The 22,706-nt window shown below is 39.5% G+C and overlaps 1 protein-coding gene and 1 long non-coding RNA gene across 3 annotated transcripts in view; one reads left to right on the top strand and one right to left on the bottom strand.

The window, feature by feature from the left end:
• The window catches only part of poc1b (POC1 centriolar protein B), a 39,703-nt gene that overhangs the window by 4,030 nt on the left and 12,967 nt on the right, over positions 1 to 22,706 (top strand). For both annotated transcript variants that reach the window (XM_040026523.1, XM_040026522.1), the window contains exons 9-10: positions 57 to 209; positions 381 to 458. In XM_040026523.1, the coding sequence (XP_039882457.1) occupies positions 57 to 209; positions 381 to 458 (231 nt within the window). The remainder of the gene's footprint in view (positions 1 to 56; positions 210 to 380; positions 459 to 22,706) is intronic.
• On the bottom strand, positions 5,769 to 21,406 carry LOC120730256. The gene is made up of 3 exons (XR_005695076.1): positions 21,394 to 21,406; positions 15,191 to 15,192; positions 5,769 to 5,879 (listed from the first exon to the last, which is right to left on the bottom strand). It is a non-coding gene; the product is annotated as an uncharacterized LOC120730256 (long non-coding RNA).

The raw sequence follows: 22,706 nt of genomic DNA, 5'->3' as shown, positions 1-22,706 counted from the left end.
TCACTGTTGGAAAATGTGCTGAATTTGGGTCATGTGGTTGCATCTTGGTTGCTTAGGTGCTGCTGTGGAAGACTAACTTTGACAGCAGGTCATATCAGGATGTCTTACTTCAACACAGCCAGAGGTCGACACCAGATCCCCCACCCCACCTGTCTGACATTCATCCCAGGGGACCACACCTGCATCACCCACAGCCTACAGCCATTCAGGTCAGTCTTGTTTCACTTCATTAATACTAACAGACCATCAAAACTCTGTGCTATTAAACATTTTTTTAGGCATTTGCCATTTCGATATAAACAGCAGATGTAAACATTTAAAGATCGTACTTTGTTTGGAAGGCACAGTGCTTGCTGCTTAATTACTTGTTTTGTTGCCAGGTCAGTCCAGCAGTAAAAGACACCAGATCAACTGAGCCACATGTCATACAGCTGGGACAGTCTGTCCATGGCAACATGGTAAGCTAATGCAGATTTCAACACATCTAAACCGTAGGATATTTAGTCGGGTGTCTATGTAGATTATTATTTAGTGTGTGCATAAAAATGACTTGAAACGCAAAAATATTGAAATACAGAAACAACAATATTTAACTACTACTCAAGATACTGATGAAAAATGTTCTTATAGTGTCTATGAGAATATTTTATAGACGACTTAAACTAATTCATACTTGTATCATTTGGAGGGGATGCGCATATCACCACCAGGTGGCAGTGCAGACCAGTGTTTAGTTTTGAAATCCTGAAACTTTTCTAAAACTTGCTTCAGCGGATGTTAAGGATGCTGTGATGTATATCATTGTTTTATTTATTTTTGCTTTGTGTTTACGATTAGAATGACTGTAAACTGTTCATAAACAGGCTGTAGTATAATGGTGCAGTGTACACAAATACTGTAAGTAGACAAAGTAGGTTAATATCATGATTAAAAATAAACTGTAGATTAGATGGAGGCTTCCTGATTGTGATGGATGCATACCAGTTTGATAAGCGTGAAAATCATGGGCCAAAGTCTCCTCTTTAATGTTTGTCTTAGGATTCCTCAATTCTGTTTGCTTCATAAATGATGGGACTTTAAAATAGAATAATGTTATCCAAATTTGGATTTTTGTCATTAATAACATACAGCCACTAGCTGTGTTTGCCATTCAGTGGTTCTGTCAGATACGTGGATACATTTTTGTCCACTGCAGGGCACTTTTTGCCACCATATATGTATCGCTCCACCTTTTTCAGCTGTCCTGTTTGTGTTTGTTTTGTTTTTTTTCCCCTCTCTTGTTAATCCCACTTCATTTTTTCATGTTTTTAGTCCTGTGATATATTGTTGTTTCGAGGCTCATGTGGGTCATTGACCAAGCCTTGAACTAGAGTAGAAAATCATGTATCAAGGTATCCACTTACTTCATAAACAAGAAATGTTAATGAAGATGAGTAGTAATGCACTGAGAACTGATATCGACTGATTTTGATTTGATTGTGCGGCAAAATACCTCATCCACTGTTACGTCAAAGACTGCACAGTGCTTGATTTTAAATCGAGGCTTTAGATTATTGTGAGAATTGGATGTGGATTTCAAACAGAATAGTTTAAAGGCAGGAAATTTAATTTCTAGACTAGAATCCATTGCATGCATTATTATGCACTAGTTTTAATCACTGCACCATGATGTCACCCAAAATTTATACATGTACGTCAGTTTTATTGTTGCCAAAAATGGCAAGATGAATGAATGTCACACACAGACACAGCTTCTGACTTATTATAATATATCATCACTTTTCAGTGGCTTCTGCAGGTTGTCTTTGCATGAATGCATGTGCATATTTATGAGCATTGAATGAGCATTTACAGTGTGTGAATGTGCTAGTGATTTCCCAGTCGTTTGTGTGTGTTTGTGGTCGTGCTCCAGGGGTTTGTACATGACATGAGTCACTAGTACTGTGTGTGTGTGTGTGTGTGTGTGTGTGTGTGTGTAATGTGTGTGAGGGTCATTCCTGTTTAAATTGGTTCAGAGCAGGGAGCCCTCAGTGCTACTCCTCCTGTCAGCTCTCATCTCCTGATAGCCATCTCTTAGAAACCTCATCTTTCCTCCCCCTCTGCCTTGTCCTCTTTTCCTCTTGTCTTCCCTTCTGGTTAGTTTCTTTGGTCTCTCACTGTTGTAGATGTCCTCAGAGAGATTTCCCTTCCGCTCTGTGTCCATGTTTCCCCTTCATCGCCCTAATGGGCCCAAGTAAAAACGAAAATAGAGAGAACGAGAGAGAGAGAGTGAGAGAAAACGACTGGGACATGCAAGTTGCCTGAGGTGGCTACATGGGTGGCCCCATGGGAAGGTTGCTATACTCTGGCCTTCCTGCTGCCATTGGTAACCTCCCTGTCTATAATTTAGGGCCATCTCCTCTTATCACTTATGCTTTATTAGCTTTTTTGACTAATGGCCTTTAAACCTGCTAGTATTCACTTTGGTTTGCTTTTATTCTGAGTGTGTATTAGTTCCCTGGAGAGAATCTGACTGAGCTGCAAACATTCAAGTGTGAATAACTTTGTTGTTTTCCCCTCTTTCGAAATATTTTTTTTAACTGGTGAAAATGTTTGTAGTTTTGCAAAAGTGCTTACAAAACTATACAATTCTGCATGATTACCTTCAGGATGTTTGTATGGAAGTGCAGGTGTCAGTAATGACATGATGACTCTCCTGGGGCATCAGCTGTTTCGTCTTCCTCTTTTACATGACTAATTCTGAGCGCTGAGCTAGCAGCACTAGCAGGATAAGGTTTTGAGCAAAAATTCAGTCAGAATCTGGGCCATTCTCTGTTTTGTAGCAACTATCAGCTGACATTAAAAAACTTTGATAGACACACCAGTTTCACAAAATGATGTATCTAATCACCATCAGCTGCCATCTGCTGGTTGTCTCTGTATGATTGAGGAGGCTATAAGTATGAACATCTTGTTTCAAAGTTCTGTTTCTAACATGGTAACTTTATCCATTACGTTTCCGACTAAACGTGGAATTTGTTCAGGGACTGGGTCTCATATTTGTCTGGAAACCACAGAGGTCACTAAGAGGCCTCTGGTTTTGTTTGTTAATGGCCTCTTGTTTGTTAATGTGACAACATCTCTGTGGGAGTTAGAAACTCTAATGAAACTGAATGATGCAGCTGAATAAAACCACTCATTTGTGCTATCCATTCTTGTCAGTTTATTTGAACTTCTCTTGCAACTACCTTGCATGGTGCAGCTGTATATTTCTACGTTTCTTTAAATGTAGCACAGTCCCTCCTTGCGTCTCTTATAGTTAAGTGGAAATACAGCGCAAGATATTACATGGAGAGTTTTACCATCCCATTGAACAGATTCCAGTCAGCAGTAAAAGAAATACAATGAATGGCAAATGTTTTATTAGTTAGAGGTGGGAATCACCATACATCCCACAATACGATATTATCACAATACTTAATGCACGATACGATATTATTGCGATTTTTTTTTTTTTTTTTTTTTTTTTTTTTTTTAAATATCTGCGATATTCAGATTCTGTACATAAAGGTAAACTTTATCAATATTCATTTTATCTAATATCAAAGTCTCGCACTCAGTCTTTCTCTCATTTCAGTCAGTTTTATTGTTGACAAACTGAACGGTTTGTATTACAGTCTAGTCCAACTTAACTGAGTGCAACCATCTGGTACAATTATAGCTATTCTGAACTATGCAATTTATGAAAACTATGCAGCCCATTCAGCAACTGAAGAATTTGAAAGTAAATTAAAACAAAATTTAATTTTACATTAAATAAAAAAGTTTTAAACTTAATTAAAATAAAACATGTCTTAAATTAAAATAAGTAAACTGTCATGTTTATTGCTGCCAAAAAAAAGTTACACATTTGGACAGTGAAGGAATGTCAGGATTCTTGCTCAGAAAAAGGAGCTGATCAACATGCTCTGAAGTCAGAGCACAAAAACTTTTTTTGTAACAAAATATCGATTTCTGCTGTCCCTGTATCGATACATTATTAGCAAACAAAATATCACGATACTACACAGTATCGATTTTTTCCCCCCACCCCTATTATTAGTTAATCAAAAGAAGAAGGTTTGATTTGGTTACTTGTGCCAATTCTAGTGTTCCTGCAGACGTTAGCAATACCAGTTTAAACAGACAAGGTGTCCTCTACTAACAGGCCTCCTACCATCTGTGTGGGAATGTGCCTCTTTTGTAGCCATGTATGGTACACTTCTATGTGAATAAGTGTGCAGTATTGATAGTATGTTAATTTATAAGGAACATCTGTCAATTCTCAACATGTTGGCCATGTGCATTTGTGTGATTGCATAGAACACAGAAGACCCCGCCTCTCTACAGTCCTCTCTGGCTTTCTGTGCAGGGGAAGTACAGGATATTGGATGGCCCGGAGGTTTAGATACCAGATTTAAGTGCTGTAGAGGAGAACACGAGTGACAAGACACGACGGAAATGAGCTAAAGATAGTAATGGGTGGAGGAGGGGTTCACTTTCCACCAGGACACAGACTCCCAGAGGCTGCATAACAGCCTCACATTCACACATACCCACACACAAATACACACTGCTGCACTTGGGCAAACGTGCTCTTGTACACTTGGTCCAAGCACTTTCATTCATACTATATCCTCCCATAGTCTGTTTGGTTCACACTGTCTTTTACTCACATGGTTATGAAGGGATATACTGATAAAAATGCAGGAATATAGAACATTTATGCACCTAATATAAATTTACATGTAATGATTATTTGATTTGTGTGATTTTATGTAATTTAAGAACTTTACAGGTGTGCAAATTTTTGCCCCTTAGGTTGCAGTTTTCACATTTTTACAAAGCAATATTGATATGTAAACTAGCACTGTGTTTAAAATGAAACCAGTGTCCAGTGTTTTTAAATACATAATGTATACAGGAGCATTCCTCTTAAGAGATGAGCTAAAAAGATTTAAAATCGTATACTGACCTGTTTTGTGTTTATTAATTTTTATTTATTTTATTTATTAATTTTATGTTTTGTTTTTAAATGCTGTTCTGTCTTCTAGTCAGTAAACCATTAATAGTCATAAAATTAAGGAGTCACATATTTAGCCTTGAGAGGCCAAATATGGGCAGCAGTTTCCCTAATGCAGCTCACAGAGTGGAGCACAGTCTGTGCAAGTGAAATATTACTTAAGGCTTCCTGAGCATATGACGACTCCATGCAGTCACAGCGGAACCCCTTCTTCAGACACTGTACACGTCACATAATGCTGCGAGACTCCCCATGGCGCTTCCAGTCTATCCGATGCTTGCATGTAAGTGTCCCAAAACTTGATCCTCCTCATCAAAAATACAAGAGAAGGGCAAGCCTTATTACTAATTCACAAGGTTCTCTCTTCAGGTTCACATCTGTCTTTTTCCCCTCCTCTCCTCTTTCCCTCCTCCCTCTTTCCTTTTTCTGCTTGCCTTTAATCTCAACCTTGCGCAACACCGACTTACAGGAAGCACTTTGTGGTGTCCTCCAAACAAAGAAACATTTTTTTGTAACTCTTGATTGCTGTGTATAAAAATGGTGTTGCTTCTCTGTTTCTTAGATTAAATATGTTTCATAACCACAATTACGGATAGCATTTACATGCGTTTGTCAAAAAGGCCACTGTGTAAACGGTCTGCTCACGCTTTAGCTTGACGTTCTCTAAAACCTGTCTACTTATGTAATGATCAGTTTACTGCTGTTTGTCAAACAGTTGTTTTCCAACATGAACAGTTTGACAGATAGTGTGGCACTATGTGAATCACTGTCTATGTGGCGGAGCATGTACAGACATTAACACTTTACTCTTACAATGTGAACTTTTTTGACACTTTGCCTCCTGTAGGTTTCGATGAAGAAATCGACATTCTTTTTTTTTTTTCTTTTTTTTTAAATATATGTCTTTGTACTCTTACGTCAGATAATTTTCAGCTCTGTGTGCTTTTCATTGATTGGATGGGTCATTTAGTTGCGGTATGTGTCATTGGAGTTTAGTGAGTAAGTTTGATATCTGCCTTACTAATTGCATAAGATATTTCATTGTTAGATATTGCTTGGGACATTATCGATTACTTGGTATTTAGACTTACTTTAGGTTTATTTTATTGACAGTTTCTCTTTGTTTTTCAAGGCACTGACTTTTCAGATTCTTACCAGGGCAAAAGGTTTTTCTTATAGATCATTTATTTATCATCTGAATTAAATAAGGTGTCCTTCTGATTGGATTTTTTTCACTTCTGTGTCAGATCTACGTTGTAACTTGCACTATAACCGGAACACTGTACCCTACGCCGTTGTCTTCTACGTAACCTGAGGTTCACCTCCAAAGAAATGTAACCGCTGGGTTGACTCATACGGCAGTGACTTGCCAACACTGTTTGGATCAGCTGGTTGTTTTGTTTGTGGCTTTCTTAACCTTTTGCCAACACGAACATTGCAGAGTGCCCTCTGGTGGACAAACTATGAAACAACTCATAATATGGTTGTGCACCGTGTTATGCGGCTAATTTTGTTCAAGATGAATTTGTATGATGAAGGTATGATACCAATACAGCACAACTACATCCTGGATATAGATCCATTTTTAAAAAGATGACTCCCTGCACAAACCTGTTACTTCCAATGCCAACATCTGTAAATTGCTAGTTTATATCTGCTCTCACTATAATCGTTTTCAAGGGTGATTTTGTGTAGAATCCATGTAGTACAAATTGCTATTATTAAATTAACTGTAATTCTATAATTGTCATTTTTCCACAAGGACAATACAACTGTTTCTGAACTTTCATTTTTGTCATTTGAAACGTCTTATTTTCTGCCACCTACCTCAAACAGTTCTTCACGTTTGACTAACTCTCTGCTCTCTTAATGCTCTCTGAAGGTTACACCAGTATCCTTAGGTGCCACTGGTAGGAATGTGCTGACAGTCGGTCCTTGCAGTAAGCTAAGAATAGACTGTGAGGTCTATTACAAGTATTACCAGGACACCTGAAAGGCAAAGATGTGTTGCATTTTATTTTCCTGCTTGTTGTGAGAATTAAATGGAGGCTAAGGTGAGAGATAAAAATAGAACTTGGATGAGACAAAGAAGGACAAATTTGATAATGATGTCATCCTTCCAATGAGAATCTGGCCAGAAGGGAGAAGGAAACACAACATGAAACATTAGTTGCACTTTAATTACACTTTTTATTAGGCTTTATGTTTATTTTTTGTTTGTTTTTTAATAATTCCAAACTTGCTAATTCTAAATAAGGAAGGATTCATTCACAGTTTGTTGAATATATTTCATTGCAGTGCAGTGTTTTGCTGGGAAACCTTGGGTCCAGGCATTCATGTGGATTTTCCTTGACACGGGTATTGCTTTGACCAGCACACTGTCTATGGCAGCAGCAAGACATTGTAAAACAGCTTTAGGGAAATTAACAAAAACTTAAGGCCATGAACTGGAATCTATACAGCTGTCACTTGATCCGGTCAGGTGTCCCTGGAATGCGAGGAACAAGCAATCCACTACCAATGTGCTGATGCACAGACTAGTGAAAAATGTTTTTTCACTAGATGTATCAAGTGGGTAGTTTTAATGTTGTAGGTGATTATTGTATCGGTATTTTGATTTAAAATTGATTTAAAGTTTAATAATTTCTGATTTTTAGAAGGAAGGAAATATACTTTGACTTGAATCTAATGTGCACTCACACATTTGCTTTAACTGAAAATACAGGCTACAAATGTATCTAATATATTTAAGTTCATCTAACAGTGGTGGACTCAACTGCAGCAAGAGAACCAGTGCATATGTCTGTGGAAATAACAGGCTACCTTAATGTTTGGCTGTGTTGCACGTTGATGCTATTTTCTCCCTGAGTGGAGGCAGAGAGGATGTGGCCTGGTGAACTGTGTAGGCAGATCAGACGCCTCATGGCTCTGCTGCTGGCCGAGTCTATTTCTGTATAACTCATCTAGGCTTGCAGAAAAAGTGGACATTGATTTTTTTTTTTTTTTTTTTTCTTCTCCTGAACCGTTTTTTATATTCTTTTTTTTTTTTTTTTTTTTTTTTTTTTTTTCCTTCTTCCCATTGAGAGGCATCTACCTGCCGACCTTGAGTGACTAGGGGCAAGGTTAGCTAAAACAGGACTGTGCTTTGAATGGACTAAGAAATTGAGTTTTAAATGTGTTAGGCACTGGCTGCTTAGATAAAACCCAATAATAATGCTCTAACTGAATCAGTATGGTGTGTTTTTGTGAAGCCTGATTTTGTTTACAACCATCTCAAAGCAAATGTACCTTCTAGGGTGGTTTATAAAATATACCAGTAGAACATTTTCTTATGTACCTTTCTGTTTTCATTAATGCCTCATCCTTAGATCACTTAGTTGCTCATTCTACTACTATAACTTTCTCTCTGTTTCTCTCACACACATACATTGATATGACATCCCAAGTTTGAATCCCGTGTTTACAAAAAATAACTGACAATTATGCAGTATACCTCAGTAAGTAAACTGGTGTTCACCAGCTATTGCAGAAATGACTAAAATGTTGTAAGCTGGCTACTTCACGACTCAGAATCAGCCCTACACATAAGGACTTTCAGTTCAGGACTTTTTGGTGGAAAAAATAATTCACCTGGAACTTGATCCCTGCAGTGGAAATGTAGTGATTCCTAACAAACGTCACTAGTTCTTCGGAAACGTTCTAAAACTTGGAATGACATGTTTGTAAAAGTGGCTGTGCGCCAGTCTTTTATTCACACATGGGTGTGTATGCGCATTACTCTGTATGTGCGAACCCCTGTGCAATTGTTTGCACACCCATGCATATGTCTGCAAGGGAGGATTAATGGAAAGGGCTCCGAAAATAAATCCATTTCCTGTGAGATGAGAAAGCCACTGGTCACGGTTTCTCTCCGGAGGTGCAGCTGTAACCCAATACCTCGTCACTCCCAGGTTAAACCCCACCATCTCTCACTGCTACCCCCCTCCTGTTAAGCTCATAGTCCACCTGTGAGGAAGTCATTCATCTCTCTGCTCCCAGGAGAGGGATAAGTGGATCCCCCTACTCTGACCACAGTTGCCCTGATGCCAATAATGGGCTTTTATTGTTTGATGTAACCCTTCTCTTCCTCTTTCTTTTCCAGACCTAATCTCAGATCTTAATACTTCTGTTATAAACTATTCCATGTACTACTGTTCTGCACATGTCGGTTTTTTTCTCAGTCTTCCATGGACATTTCATATATTGAGCATTCACATCTGTTGCGTAAATCCAGTTTCCTCTTAAGTCATCTTCACGCACATTATACATTTAATTTATTTTCCCCACTTCTGTCTAATCAAATAATGTGAGGTAGAATGTCTTTAATCATGCACACTACAGTGCAAAATAGTGGGTGTTTTTAGGAAAACAAGCACTGACTCCAGAATTCACTCAGAAAACATGTTAAAAAAATGGAAATGGATTAGACTTCCATTAAAACCTCAGAGAGACAAATGGTTCAGGGATTTGTCCAGTAATCAGGATGATTCTAACTCAACTTTTGCTGCCGTCCGTTCCGGTCACGTTTTGCTACAAATTTTTCACTCGCAGCAGTCACGTTGCACATGATTGTTTGGCTCTTTGTCTCCAGACTTTGGGGGGATACCTGTTTGATCCTTTGAGAAAGTCATGTCTTAATCAAATTTAAACCCAAACAGCAAGGAAACATAATGAAGCTTTTGTGCTAAAAGCTGTGACTGTGTGGTTTCTTTAGAGTGATTATTAGTGATATTGTTGAATTGTGTGTTTTACTGTATTATTTATCTTATTATTTTTCTTTAATTGTTTGCCACAGTTTAGATGCAGGGATTTTGGTTAAAGACGCTTAAGTATTTTGTGGAGGCTTAGCACACAGTATGTGTGGGAACATAGGAAAGGTTAGGTCGCCACTATAGTCTGAGAGGTTGCATTGTTTTACAACGAGACTATGAGCAATTAGCTGTGAGGTTGTTCTGAATGGCGAATGCCTTTCCCACAGGTGCTTTGCAGTCCTTTTGGTATTAGCTTAAGAGCTAAAGCTGATTAGCAGGCATTTATGTGGCAAGGCAGTTCAATCAAATCTTTCTCGTGGACATCCATCTGCTTAGGCTGTTTCTGTGAGAGTTGTAGCTTTTGAAACGGCAGTTGTAATAGTTGTGTGAATTGTGTTTAGCAGTATGATGCTTTTAGCATTCAGTGCTCCAGGGTTTCTAACTTTCAACTGCATAGTTGACTTTCTAAGATGTAAAAGGATATATAGTGGGATATGTGTCATGATTACATGCAAGCAATATGTAACTGCTGAAGTTTAAGTGATGCTATGAAGCGTCTTAGAAAATGTTTCTTAGTTTTCTCATATTTCTTTTTACTTGGCTTTTCATCCATTTTGGTGTTTTCAGATTCCAGTGTTTGATGTTCTCAGCTATAACACAGATGTTAAATTAACTGCTTGCTGAGCTGCTTGTTGAAATTATAGTCTATAGTGCAATTATGGGACACAGTACCAATGTTTTTGGTTTTTCTCTGTGCTCCAGCAGATTCCAAATTAAACAATCAATATGCGATTAAAGTGCAGATTTTGGGGCATCATTTCAAGGGGTTTTACAAAAAGTTTGCATAAACTGTTTGTCCAAACATTGTTATAATTCTTAAAAGTGCCCCCCCCCCCCTTTTTTTCAGAAGTTCAAAATTAATGGGACAACTTAGTTGCCTTCTGTGATATTTCAGGGATTTTGTTGTTGCTGAGATTCAGTAATGCAAGGGAGAGAAGAAATGAAAATCTCTTGGGATGGTGAGGTGGTCTTATAGTTGAAATCAGGTTCTGTGACATAACAGCAGGCACATCCAAACTATAATTTATTTTTAGTGTGTGTTATTCAACAAAATTGGGATCTAAAATTACTCATGGAGTCATGGTTTCCACATTTTTATAGCAGTAATTTAAAACTGCTTTTCAGTGTGCTTTTATAACATCCTCAAATTTATCCTTCCAGTGTCATAGAATTCATAATCTATGAACAAATGCTGTATTAAAAAGAGTCTATAAAACTGTTTAATTTGAGCAAAAGCATAGATGTCCTCACTTTGTCCACATGTCACCTTTTTGGCTGCAAGTCCCCTTGTGACCAGCTATATATGGACTCATAAGTGAGCCTAATGAAGGGAAGTTGCCCATTTATTTCCTCTCCACAGTTAGTTATTCTTAGAAAGTCCCAATGCTGCACCACTTCAAAGGCCCCAGTCTAAACTGACATCCAGGACCCTTGTCAAGAACATCTTGTGACACACATCAGGAGCTATGTTTGGAAAAGCTCATGTGAAGCCAATTGACAAGAAGTCTCCTCAAAAACAAAATGCTTTACAAATTCGCTTGAATTTGTGTAGGGTTGTGTGTTTTATGTTCTAAGGCTTGTTAACTACCATCAGCAGCAGGTAAACTTATGCAGTATAGACACATCTGGTGACTTGTGCGCTCCATCTTTGAGCAGCACCACAGTTGCAGTGATAGTAATTATGGTGTCAGTACTGCTGCCTGGTACAGTGGCAGCAGCGTGGGTAGTTGGATTGATGGGGTTGTGAATAAAGTCTGTTAATCTACAGTTAGAAGATTAACTGTTTTTGAAAAATGATTTTGTGGTTTTGCTTCAGTCAAAACTACAAAGTTAAACTATCTAGTATAGCTGTGAGTTATTTGTGTAAAGGTATCCAGGCTTCTTACTGTAGTAACTGCTTTACGTAGTTAGACTGGACAAACTGTACGGATGGAGAAATTGTGGCACGTTTGGGTTCACTCTCAGCAGTGCAGAAATCAGTCCATTCGTTGCTCCTGTCCTTTTCTTCTCTGAAAATATCTCTCCTGCTTTTCGTTGCCTGACGCAGTTTGATTTTGTTTGATTTTATTTTTTTTAACTTGGCAATACACCATGTTTCCTTTGTTCCTACCACTCACTGCAGAACACAATAGCTTTGGTGTTTGGGATTGCACAGGAGGAAACACTTGATGGTCTCCACAATCACCTTTCGCAGGAGAGAGTGGGCTGAAAGGTTTGGCTAGTTTGACATTAACATTTGACCCATGTGGAGGTGGTACAATAAAATCACAAGAAAGGATCAACTGTCTACAATTTTTCCTTGTCCCTACTGTTCCTACCTCTGGAGTCATTTAACTCCTCTGCAATGGATGAAGCCCTACATTTGCGTACCTTCTGGCAGAATAACTGGTACCTCCTAAAATAAAAAAATTACATTGTTATTATTACTCACAAACTCACACTTTAAATGGTCAAATGATTAATTTCTCATCAAATAGTGATTTAGAAATTGCCAAGGCTTAAATTTGCAGAGAACCAGGCTAACCCTGAGAACCTTTTGTTCTGGCCTTATAGGCAGAAGTGGACGAGACATTTTAGCAATACACACAGAATCTGATGTAACCATCCGCTCTGGTATTTAGACTGGACGCCTACATAAAAACCTGGCTTTGATGTTAAGAGGAGTTGGGTGAACCCAGGAATGTCATTGGGGTTACTAAATAAGCATGTCTGCTGCCAACAAATCCTGTCACATCTTCAGAAATTCAAGAAGCACATTCTTATTGCTCACCCACCTCCTCCACCCACATTAAGGTCCGTTCGACTCGGAGCACACCTATACATTTGTCTACACAATTGTGATACTGCTCCTGCTTTTGAGAAATTAATACATAGCTCACTTCTTGGGAAGTTTTGAGTTTTATATCATTCAGTTTGTCTGGAGTAGCTGGAGGAATCGGAAGCGATGTTCTACTTAGAAAAATAGGCAGTATGTTTGCTGTTGAATTTAATCAGCTTTGGGAACACTACCAAGTTACTAATCTGTGATTTGGCAACCTTTTAAAACACATATAATGCAGGCTTACCAGCTGGCAGACAGAGCTTCATTAAAAAACTACAGACAAATTAATCAGATTAAATATTGTTAAAGAGGAGGAAGTTTTATTTGAACTGGGATCTGAAGTTTAATATTTTCCAGGAAGTGAGTATTTATTTATTTTAGGTCACAGGGTGTCTGATAACTTTTTGTTAAACTTGTTTTAAATAATAAAAACCTTGAATGTTTTAGTACTTTAGTAAAAAGTTCTTAAAGCTGAAGAACATAGAAAATGTTACAAACTAACACAGTTTACTTTCAAATGTTGTTGGTTTTAAAACAATCAAAAATCATTTTCCCTATTAAACGTTGTGTTAGCTGAATGGCTGTATGAGATAGCTAATGTTTGTATAGCATATTGGGTTAGGGTTAGAACAGGATCCTGTATAAGTCCATATACTGTACATGAATAGTGAAACAGTATGGAACATGTAGCTTTTGTGTGAGCCAAAAATCAGCCTAAATATGTCTACAAAGGACTTTAGCCTGAAAAGACAGCTGAAGATGTACGGCAAATTTACACATACACTATTTGCTTACTGTGTTCACCTTAATGTGTCCCTCCTCCACCTTTTCAAATCCTGGTTTGTTGTCTTAAAGCTGCTGATCTTCTGGTGCACTGTCAAAAAATTGAGCATCTACCTAAAAACTGAAGCTAATTTTAATCTTTAAAGAAAGACTGCTGTGAAGATGCACACACTGACTAATACATGGACACATGTGTGGACAGAAAAGGCCTGCTTGTTGTTTGTCTCTTTGATAGAGGGTTGACAGGCAGCTGGGTGCTACAGGGCTCATGAAGACAAACCACAATGCCCACCTGTGGCTGCCGGTGCCTGGGGGAAGTGCTCTGCTCCCTCCTGCCTGTACCGTTAAGGGCAGAGGCACAGCACGGCCTCTAACCCCCTGCTGCTGCAGCAGTCAGTCAAACAGTCTAGCTCTACCACCTTCTTTGAGTGCTCCCTCTGTTGCTCCACATTGATGGAAGCACTAGCTGCTTCCTCTTTGAGGACCTCTCCAGCACAATCAGCTGGCCTTTCTTGTCATTCATTTAGCCACCTGCTATGAGTGTTTCCCACAGGTTGGCATTTTGGAGGGTGTAGATAGTGTTAGAGCTGTATGTGAATTATTGTTGACATTTCAATAAGCAAGCCCAATATTTTGAACTATATTAGATTACGTTAGGTTTTATTTTCACAGCACCATTAAATTTTATATCCTCACCTAACACTGCTGCTTCAGTGAAGTATAGCAGTACTTCAGGTGAATGTCAAGTCTTTGCATAGCCTTGTTGAATACTGTCCTGTGCTTTGTCATCTGTGATTGTAACTGAAGCAACTGTAATCAGTTGCATTACTGGTAATGGGCAGGATTTTTTTTTTTCTGTTCAGCAGCTGTTCCATGTAGCATGGATGTACAAATAAACTCAGAGCTTTATACTTCTTAAAGTCAGGGTTTTTTAAATAACTGTTTTTCAACATGATGCATTTTTAATGAAATTTTTATTGTTTTATTTATTTTTTTGTTGCCAGTACAATACACTTTATTGTCAGTATTATTTGAAGCCACATTCAGTTTAAGTTTTTGTCCTTTTTACTCTTGAGTGGAATCTCTGTTGTGCCGTCAGCCAGTCATTTGTGACTGTTAATGGATTACTGTAAGGGAGCAGAAGAGCGCCAAGAGCATGAACGTCACATCCTTTGAATTTCTGTGGAAAGGCCATCTGCATGTGGGGAGGGTGTCTGCCATTGTAGAAGGTCATTCAGTTTAACCAAGGACCTTATTTGCGCTCACTTCCTGAATGATTGCTCTGGTGTTTACTCTGCATTTGTTATGGTTATGCTTTCTGATTAAAGTAGTTGCAATATTTATACACCTCTCCATTTTGATAATTTCACTGCTCTAATTTCAATTGCACAATACTTACACTTGAGTAAGATCAATGAACATTGGTATTTCCTCCTTTGCATTACACCTCTGCTCTTATTTCATTCCTATGGATTTGTGATTTTAGCCGGCATGTGTATGTGTGGGTGGGAATGGCCATTAAAATGTGAATAATGTGGTTAAATCTTACTAAGGGGCTTTAAAATGGGCTAATCCTGAGCAAAGCCACAATGACGCTCATTCACTTCCTCACTGTGAAAGCACTCGCCTCCTCTTGAGACTTTGGTGGGAAAGAAACCAAAGGCAATCCTCTGGTTAGGATATGAGTTTCTAAACTTCTCAGTGAAAGGCTAATTTCCTCTCTAACAAGAGTCTTTCTTAGGAACCTTTGCTGTGATGTATACCTATTCAAAGCCATTTAAATGAAAGCTGCAGGTGTATGTCATCAGGATGGAAAGTTTTCAGATTGGTTTGCAAAGAGATTTTCCTAGATCTGTTATTTTATTTTTATCTAATGTTATTTTTGGCATTAAAATAATATAGGTTTAGACTAAACTCAAAACTTAAGATGGTGATGAATCATAGCATACAAAGATTTTTCAAGATACCATTGACTGCTGCAATGAAACTGTCAAAACAGACAGCGCTCACTATTTCTGTTTGTGGTCCTTTTTAGTGTCTGCACTGTTTAGTCAGATCTTTGTACAGGGTGTACCAATATAATCAGATAGCAGAGACTCTGCCATTTGGCACGTAACAGAGAGAAAAGTGGAAGTATAAAGAGGAAATCCAGTTTAAAAAAGAAAGAAAAACAACACAACCCCCCCACCTCCACCCCATACATAGGATCTACAAGACCCAATGAAAAGTAAGGAACTGGGAGTAAAACAAAAGTAGAAAACTGACTTTGTTCCCTGGCATCGACATCAATGACGTAAATAGTTTTGGGGTTTTTTTGGGTTTTTTGTAATTTGATTTAGTTAAATGAGTGTGCCTCGGGTTATGTTGGTACCTCCTGTTCAGCCCGGCAATGCATTGTTAGCTCAGGTTTTGGCAAAAAGATCTCTGTTTAATGATATCCGCATGTGCAGCATTGATTAAGTCTGTCTACAAGTGAACCCAGAGAGCTATGTTTCATGTTCAGGCCCTCATGATGGTAAACATCCTCCAGAAGTGTCCTTAAGCCAAGTGGTGATTTTTATTTTTTTAAATTTTTTTTCCCCCATGGGTACTGCTGTGTGCTCTTACTTCAAATCTCCTGAGGGGAAGCAGTTTCAAAAAAGGATTGCTTTTCAAATTGACATAAATGAGAACAGTATGCAACGGCTAGGGAAAACAAAAAAAACGACTTATTACTAATTGATCTTTGGTGAATTAATAGAGATGAATATTGAGGTCTCGGAAAGGCCACTGACTGAGCGTCAGTTGTAATCTAGAAGCTTCAGTTGTGGTTCATTGGGATTCATAGAAAACTTGGGCTCATACAACTAATATATTTAAACTCTCAGTGACTCTATTTCTTAAAACTGTTATCTTGTCTTGTCAATTTTGGAGGTTTTTTTTGTTTTTTTTTGTATTATAGCTATCAGTCGGTCTCTTAATTTGATATTTAGTCTCTGATTAGTTTGCTCATCATCAAGTGGCAATGCATGGACTGACAAAAATTCTCTCAACCATGTTTACAGGTGTTATGTAATGGGTGAGCTTATTCAGCCATTACAAAAAAACGGACTTATTAAGTGAAAAAGTGCCTTCATATCCGACAGCAACAACAATTGCTGGCATGAAGACAAGAACTGAAATGCTGTGTGGGCGTATTTGCATGGGTGCGATCATTTATGATTCTGTCCATTGATGCCTCAATTTTGAAAGCATCACAAATGGTGCGCGAGTCCTGCTCATTTCAGATTCATGTTTACTGTGTGGGCATTTGAGAGTGAATTACAGCCATGTCAAGAAAACATGTTCCTGCCTGCCTTTATCATAGCATAAATTGGAGGTCGTCTCCACAAGCGCAAAACCAAAACAGACCCAGTGTTTTTTATGTTGTTATGACCTTGACTCAGTAGATTAAAATCAACACTGTTTGGTGTAAAACCTTTAGTGCCCTTCTGTTGTTGCCGTCATAATTCAGTTGAGTGGAGGACATGTTGACTTTGTCGTCTTATCTTAGTGTGAAGAAAGTCGTGGCAGGAACCAAATGGTGTTCGGCATTAATGATTAACAAGATTCATGTTAAACATTATTTACTCAGTAGGAAGGGTTTTCATCAGGGAAACCATTAGGCCCACTCGACCAGCAGTTTTTAGGGCAGTGTGGTGCTATTTAATGTTACACTTATATATTTTTTCCTTTTTACACATTTTTTTTAAACCTCTATTCAACTAGAAAGTGAAATTATTTACACTGTAACACCTGTAACACTAACACTATCTGCTTGCTAACTGTTCAATTTGTAGAAACCTTTTAATACAGACCATAAACAGAGCGAGAGTTGTTTTATACTAAAAACTTGAGGATGAATAGGTATTTTATTAAAAATGTAGGGAACTTGGAATGTTCAAAGGAATGCATAAAAACACATAGAGGTAGAACAGCTGTGGATAGAAAACTAACTAATAATCAGTTATCCACAGTAAGGGAGGGCTTGGACATGACCTTCTCAGAGGCAGCAAAATTTAATTTCCTGCCCCTTGGTTGTCTTGTAATGCCATGTTAATAGCTTCCTGCTCGCATGCATTGTAGCCAGGCTGCCACTCGTGCTTGTCTATTTCCGCCACAGCATGCCACCCTTGTATTACTGGTACATGGGTGACAAGAATATGGACACAGACAAACACACACATACACCAGTTACATGACAAGAATTTCTTTCCTTTGACAGGTGAATACATTCATCTTTGAAATACATTCATTAAATAACCGACTGTATACAGTCGTGTGAAATTCACCCCAAGGTCAGACCATACATTGCTTGGAGAAACTGCAGGAAAATCCAGGTGAAAAAAATCCAGGAGAAAGCTGCCACTCTCCAAATAGAACAGCATGGCTTAGCATTTCAAATTTTCTTCTGAACAAATCGCAAAACCTCTACAACAGTGTACTTTGATTAGATGAGACCAATTAAAACAAAAAAAACCCTTTAATTACAGGACAAAATTTGGGTACATCGCTGTTTATATCTAGATAGAAAATACAAACAGATCAACACACAAGATGGTGTCACGCCTGCTGGACATTTCTACCTGATGCACCTCCAACAGTGCTCTTTGACGGGACTACCCTGGGGGAGCCATGGTAAAGACCTATAGGGCCTTGATTGGGTCATCAGCTGAGGACCACCAGTCGATTACGATTTGCTTTAACCTCAGTACATCTCCTGGTGGTAGAGTGATGACCAGGATCTTTTCCTGGCACCCCTTGTTGCTGCCTTAGGGGTTTTTTGGTACCCACATCTCTTTAAACACAACCAGAAACTAGCTTTTCCTGCTTCCTCCGCCAGTTCCTTGGTTACTCTTCTGTGTCCTGCTTCTGTGAAGTGGAGTAGATTTGAAGTTGAGAAGCTGACGAAGCCCGACACCGCAGTTCCACTGGGAATACTACAGCATTACAGCCGGCCTACCTGCACTCAGCTGCCAGGTCAGGGTACTTGGATTGCTTCAGCTCATGGGCAGCCTCTGAATAAGTACCAGCTTCTTTCAGCATGATTCTATGGCGTCACTAATGGTTTAAAGTTCCACAGCTAATATGACCAATGACCAAAACTGTCTAGATCCTTCCGTCCGTCCATCCATCCTTCAGCCTATCTGAGGCTGCTACTACAGGTGTTGTAGCCTAACCAAAGACACAGACCTCCCTTTCCCCAGCCACCTCGTCCAGATAATGCCTTGGAAACACCAAGGCATTATCAGGCCAGCCAGAGATGTCATCTCTACAGCTTGTCGTGGGTCTTCCCCAGTGGGACATGCCTGATAAAACTCATCCAGGAGTCGCTTTTATGAAATGCCTGAACCACGTCAGCCAGCTCCTTTTGATGTAGAGGAGTAGTGACTCTACTCTGAGCCCCTCTCAGGTGCTGAGCTCCTCACCTTATCTTTAAGGGAGATGCCAGCTACTCTTTGGAGAAAGCTCATTTGTTTGTAGTTGTAATTTCATTCTTTCAGTCACTACCCAGAGCTCATGACCAGAGGAGAGGGGAGAGATAGATTGGCTGAGCTTTGCAGCACACCCTCACAATACATTTTGGTGTGCCAGGGCTGTCTGGCATCCTTCATCGTGCCACCTGATCAAAATCCCCACCACCTGGTGATCAGTTGACAGCATACAGGGAGTGCAGAATTATTAGGCAAATGAGTATTTTGTCCACATCATCCTCTTCATGCATGTTGTCTTACTCCAAGCTTTATAGGCTCGAAAGCCTACTACCAATTAAGCATATTAGGTGATGTGCATCTCTGTAATGAGAAGGGGTGTGGTCTAATGACATCAACACCCTATATCAGGTGTGCATAATTATTAGGCAACGTCCTTTCCTTTGGCAAAATGGGTCAAAAGAAGGACTTGACAGGCTCAGAAAAGTCAAAAATAGTGAGATATCTTGCAGAGGGATGCAGCAGTCTCAAAATTGCAAAGCTTCTGAAGAGTGATCATCGAACAATCAAGCGTTTCATTCAAAATAGTCAACAGGGTCGCAAGAAGCGTGTGGAAAAAACAAGGCGCAAAATAACTGCCCATGAACTGAGAAAAGTCAAGCGTGCAGCTGCCAAGATGCCACTTGCCACCAGTTTGGCCATATTTCAGAGCTGCAACATCACTGGAGTGCCCAAAAGCACAAGGTGTGCAATACTCAGAGACATGGCCAAGGTAAGAAAGGCTGAAAGACGACCACCACTGAACAAGACACACAAGCTGAAACGTCAAGACTGGGCCAAGAAATATCTCAAGACTGATTTTTCTAAGGTTTTATGGACTGATGAAATGAGAGTGAGTCTTGATGGGCCAGATGGATGGGCCCGTGGCTGGATTGGTAAAGGGCAGAGAGCTCCAGTCCGACTCAGACGCCAGCAAGGTGGAGGTGGAGTACTGGTTTGGGCTGGTATCATCAAAGATGAGCTTGTGGGGCCTTTTCAGGTTGAGGATGGAGTCAAGCTCAACTCCCAGTCCTACTGCCAGTTTCTGGAAGACACCTTCTTCAAGCAGTGGTACAGGAAGAAGTCTGCATCCTTCAAGAAAAACGTGATTTTCATGCAGGACAATGCTCCATCACACGCGTCCAAGTACTCCACAGTGTGGCTGGCAAGAAAGGGTATAAAAGAAGAAAAACTAATGACATGGCCACCTTGTTCACCTGATCTGAACCCCATTGAGAACCTGTGGTCCATCATCAAATGTGAGATTTACAAGGAGGGAAAACAGTACACCTCTCTGAACAGTGTCTGGGAGGCTGTGGTTGCTGCTGCACGCAATGTTGATGGTGAACAGATCAAAACACTGACAGAATCCATGGATGGCAGGCTTTTGAGGCTTTTTCTTTTGCAAAGAAAGGTGGCTATATTGGTCGCTGATTTGTTTTTGTTTTGTTTTTGAATGTCAGAAATGTATATTTGTGAATGTGGAGATGTTATATTGGTTTCACTGGTAAAAATAAATAATTGAAATGGGTATATATTTGTTTTTTGTTAAGTTGCCTAATAATTATGCACAGTAATAGTCAGCTGCACACACAGATATCCCCTTAAAATAGCTAAAACTAAAAACTACTTCCAAAAACATTCAGTTTTGTTATTAATGAGTTTTTTGGGTTCATTGAGAACATGGTTGTTGTTCAATAATAAAATTATTCCTCAAAAATACAACTTGCCTAATAATTCTGCACTCCCTGTAGCTCCACTTGTCACCCAAATGTCCAGAACCACAGATCCAAAGATACAATTACAAAACTGATCATCATCCTACAACCTAGGGTGTCCTCGTGCCACGTGCACTTATGGAGATCCTTATATTCGAACATGGTGTTTGTTATGGACAAAGTGTTTGCATAGAAATCCAGTAACAGAATACCACTCAGGTTCAGCTGCAAACGCGTCGTTTTACAGGAAGCAAACAGAGGTGATATAATACTCACCCCTGCTCGCAGCCTCTTACTGAGGGCAACTCCAGACTGGAACAGAGTCTAGCCCCTGTCCAGGACACTGGTCCCATTACCCAACATGCGCATTGAGGTAAGATTGACTATATCTAGTTCGTATCTCTTAATCTCACACACTAGCCCGAGTTCCTTCCCCACCAGAGAGATGTAGTTCCATGTCCAGACAGTCAGGGATCAGTCCAAGAGGTGTGTATTTGATTTAGGTCAGGTGAACATTGGGGTTAGTCAGTGGAATGAGTTAATTCATCCTCCAGGAACTGCCTGCCTTGAGTCTCATAATGGGTCCCACAGTGGGTCCAAAGATTTCATCCTGAACCCTAATGTCAAGCAGGGTACCATTGCGTAGCCTGTAGAGGTCTTAGCATCGCTGTATGGATATGCTTTCCCAGACCATCAAAACCTACTACTGGCGCACTTTGTTTTTCACTGATGATAGCAGGTTCACCCTGAGCAGATGTAACAGATGTGAAAGGGTCTGGAGAAGCCAAGAAGAACATTATGGTGACTGTAAAATCATACAGGACCCACACAGGAAGGAGCTAGCAGTGACGTGGCCATGGCTTCTTCAGGCCCTTTCACATCTGTCTCACGTCAGATTAAATTCTCACCTGTAAAAAGCACAGTGCGCAAATGGTAGACATGTCAACTCTGGTAATCTATGGCAAATGCCAGTCAACCTTAATGGTGCTCCGCAGTGAGGACAGAGCCCACTAGAGGATGTCGGGTCTTCAGGCCACCCTCATGTTCTTACTGCTTGTTCAGGAACATTGACACCAGTGGGCTGCTGGAGGTCATTTTTATGGGATCTGGCTGTGCTCATCCTTCAATGACCTGGTCAGACTCTCCTACAGTAACTGTCTGTCTCTTTCAATCTCCATGGTCTGAAGACTTTCCTGGGACACATGACAAACCTTCTGGCAATGGCATGTATTGATGTGCCATCCTGGATGAGTTAGACTGTTTTTTACACTTCTGTAGGTTCCAAGTATTGCCTTACGCTGCCAGTAGTGATACTGATCCTAGCCAAATGTAAAACTAGTGGGGGGGGGAAAAAGCAATCAGAAAAAATGAGGAGAGGAAAAAAATCTCAGTGGCCTCTTCCTGTAAAACCATTCCTTGTCTCATTGCCTTTCTAGTGTACCTGTTAATGTAATTAACTGATTTACAATCCCATTTGCTACTCTATGTATATGTTTTTGAGCACTATATTTTAAAAACATGGCAGACAAAGGATTACATGTAACCATTGCCACTGAAACACAAAATTGCAGGTTGTCTCTGAGTTGCTGCTGTGACACATCTTTAATAAAGCCAGTCAAGGGTTTTTAGTCCATTCATCAAGTAATTAGTTATTTATGTTCGAACCACACGACTAATGATAATGATAATGAGGGCTTTACTGTGTGACTCATTACCCTTAAAAATGAAGACATCAGGTGACAAAGCTGCTGTTGTGCTGTGGTTTAAAAAAAAAAACCCATCTGCTTCATGATGTGCAAAGCCTGTTTCCACACCTACGCTGCAAGTGCTTGACCATATTTAATGAACACTGAACAACCTTTTTTGGTAGAGGCTTTCATGAAAAGTCCTCTGATACCACTGTATCCACTTTTAGCATGAGTGGTAACCTATAAACACTATTCATGTGAGTGCTGTGCTTTACCCATTAAGCAACTCCTACATATTTCACATTTAACAAAGCTA

This window comes from Simochromis diagramma, unplaced genomic scaffold, assembly GCF_900408965.1.
Source record: "Simochromis diagramma unplaced genomic scaffold, fSimDia1.1 OVJJ01000293.1, whole genome shotgun sequence".
Classification (NCBI taxonomy): domain Eukaryota; kingdom Metazoa; phylum Chordata; class Actinopteri; order Cichliformes; family Cichlidae; genus Simochromis; species Simochromis diagramma.
The sequence above is the reverse complement of the archived record's forward strand: the minus strand, read 5'-3'. Positions and strand labels throughout refer to the sequence as shown.